Consider the following 2,500-nt stretch of genomic DNA (forward strand, 5'->3'; position numbering starts at 1 on the left):
CCGAAGAGTCAGAGGCGTAAAGGCTCACAGCTCATGTCTTTAACCATGGCAGCTGCAAGATTCCAGTGTTTGAAATGGAGTGCCGCATGGAGGGACGTGCAGCCACCCTCACTCAACAGGAAGCTCTGAGCCCCTGCCTGTTGCAGGAAAAATGCTGTGAGGATGCAATTATACTGGGCAGCCGTGCACATAAGAGCCGTAAGTGTCTTCACACCCAAGAATTTCCACTTTGTCTTCCATGGCGTTGGGCCTCCTAGAGTGTCCAGCATGCGGTCTATACCCTGGTGGAGAAGGCTTTCACGAGGCGGGAGCTGCCGCTTCTCCCAAGCCAACCTGTTCTTGTAGGCCTGGGGGTTGAATTCCAGTATTTTAATTTCTAGTCTATTGGGGAATACTGTAAACTCTAAAGTGCACAGAATATAGCTTTTTATGCTTAAATATGAGCATGCCAATTTTAATCATGATAGTCTTAGGAAAGAAATGCCTTTGGAGAAGCTACTTACCCTCGTGATGAGAGCTTGTACTCGGATTGTGACATCAGAAGAGTTCCAAGCCTGCTGCAGGAGAGTCAGGCCCCCAGCCATGGAGGTGAGAGGAGCCCCGGCAGCAATGAGAAGGCTCACCAGCTTGCGACGGTTGGATGTCACAGCGAGGGACAGGGCGTGAGTGGAGAGACTACCCACTGGCTCCAGAGGGGCACCTTGGCACAGCAGCTCGGAAGCTTTCACCGCGTCATCCCCAGAACCAATGACTGTCAAGAGCTCCTCGTACAGTTCCTCAGGGTCCTCCACTTTCTGTGGAGCAAAAAAATTGGGTTTATGTCACTTGTAAGATGAAAGAAAGGGTCTCTCTCGGTCTCTGTTTCTCAGTCTGTCTGTCTGTCTTTGTCTGTTTGTTTCTCTGTCTACCAAATATGTTATCCAGTGAACTTGAAACTGGAGCAAAAGTAAATTCAAGTTAGTACATGTATGAAATTAGTGGAAACAATCATTGTCAAAGGCATTTGCCATGTCTCGGTCTCTTCAAAATACTCTTATGTTCATAGGAGAAGCAGACATCTAACATTACTGGCAAAGATTAATATAACACCAATAGTAAAGTGAATGGCAGATGGCATCAACTTGAAACATTCAAAATATCTTATGTACTTCACCAAGGTTTCAGTGTTATATGCAGTACTTCAGTACATACCTTGATAACCTGAAACCGCTTCATAATATTCAAAACCTCATTATTCCCGGCCTGTCGCGCGAGATCAGCAGGTGTCTCTCCCGAATAGGACAGAGATTCTGGATAGAGCTTGTGAACGTCCAGGAGCACCTCCACCGTGCGGGCTTCCCTGAGCGTAACGGCCCAGTGTACAGGCGTCAGTCCATTCTTATCTTGGTAGTGTCCATCGTGACTGTGGTGGATGTTGATGAGCAGGTGACTGGCTCCTCTCCTGATGTATTCGAGGATGCTCTTCGATAGTTCTTCTTCAATTCGTAAGCTCTTGTCCTGAAAAAAAAATGAAATGCATCAATATGGAGTACATAACACATGGGATTTCTTAACATAAAACAGGACACATATGTATTTATATATCATAGGAACTAAAGTGGAATACGTACTACCATAATGTGCCGAGTGTCAGGGGAAATCTTTGGCTTTAATGTGGTGACTGCTTTTTTGATGGTGACTGAAATTTTATCAGCTGTGGTTTCAGTACTTTGAACTCCATCTTCTGTGGCTGTGTTAGTTTGTGTTGTGAGTTTGGTATTATCTGGTTTTGTGCACACAGGTGCGTTTTCTGCACCTGTGTGACTGGTAACTTCCACAATATTTGTCAAAGGGGAGACTGGAGATGAAGAGTCTGGCAGAGACCCATCCACAGGTAAGCCAGAAGAGGAGCATTCTGAGTCTTTCGCTTTGGGGACGGCCATGGGAAGACGCATCACCTCAGGGGAAGGGTTTTTGAGGAACCACCACTCAACTTCGTGATGACTGTATACTCTCGCTATGTCAAGGGCTGAAAATCCCTGGCCATCCTTCTCATGATAGTTCAAATTATTCATCACAAGGACCTTTGCCGACTCCAGGCCACCACCAAGAGCAGCAAAGTGCAACGCTGTCTTTCCGAACTTGTTTTTGACTTGGGGATCACAACCGCACTCAATAAGTTGCATGATGGCCGCAGGTTTGTTGTTCATGGCAGCACGATGTAATGGTATACTGGCCCAGATATCCCGAGCATACATGTCTGCTCCAGCATCCACAAGCTTCTGGATGCAGCTGGCGTAACCTTGCTGAGCTGCCACGTGTAGAGGCGTGCAAGCTGCAATCGAGGACGTTTGACAGTTAACATGATCAGTTGGGACATTCTTCGAAATACATCTGCCAAAGTTTATATTTGTAATTGACAACTTTAATTTGGCATTCTTAATAATGGTATATACAATACACATACCTACTGATGTGAAACGAATCATTACCAAATGATTTAAAGGTATTAGGCTAACTA

At 45.7% G+C, this 2,500-nt stretch overlaps 1 protein-coding gene across 1 annotated transcript in view; it reads right to left on the reverse strand.

Annotated features, from left to right (window-relative positions):
• Window positions 1-29: 29 nt before the first annotated feature.
• The window catches only part of LOC113823652 (serine/threonine-protein phosphatase 6 regulatory ankyrin repeat subunit C), a gene marked incomplete at its 3' end in the record, with an annotated part of 8,027 nt that continues 5,556 nt past the window's right edge, over window positions 30-2,500 (reverse strand). The window contains 4 exon segments of the mRNA XM_027376329.2: window positions 30-347; window positions 504-794; window positions 1,192-1,497; window positions 1,611-2,314. Of these exon segments, the coding sequence (XP_027232130.2) occupies window positions 30-347; window positions 504-794; window positions 1,192-1,497; window positions 1,611-2,314 (1,619 nt within the window).

The sequence above is a fragment of the Penaeus vannamei genome, chromosome 29, assembly GCF_042767895.1.
Source record: "Penaeus vannamei isolate JL-2024 chromosome 29, ASM4276789v1, whole genome shotgun sequence".
NCBI lineage: Eukaryota > Metazoa > Arthropoda > Malacostraca > Decapoda > Penaeidae > Penaeus > Penaeus vannamei.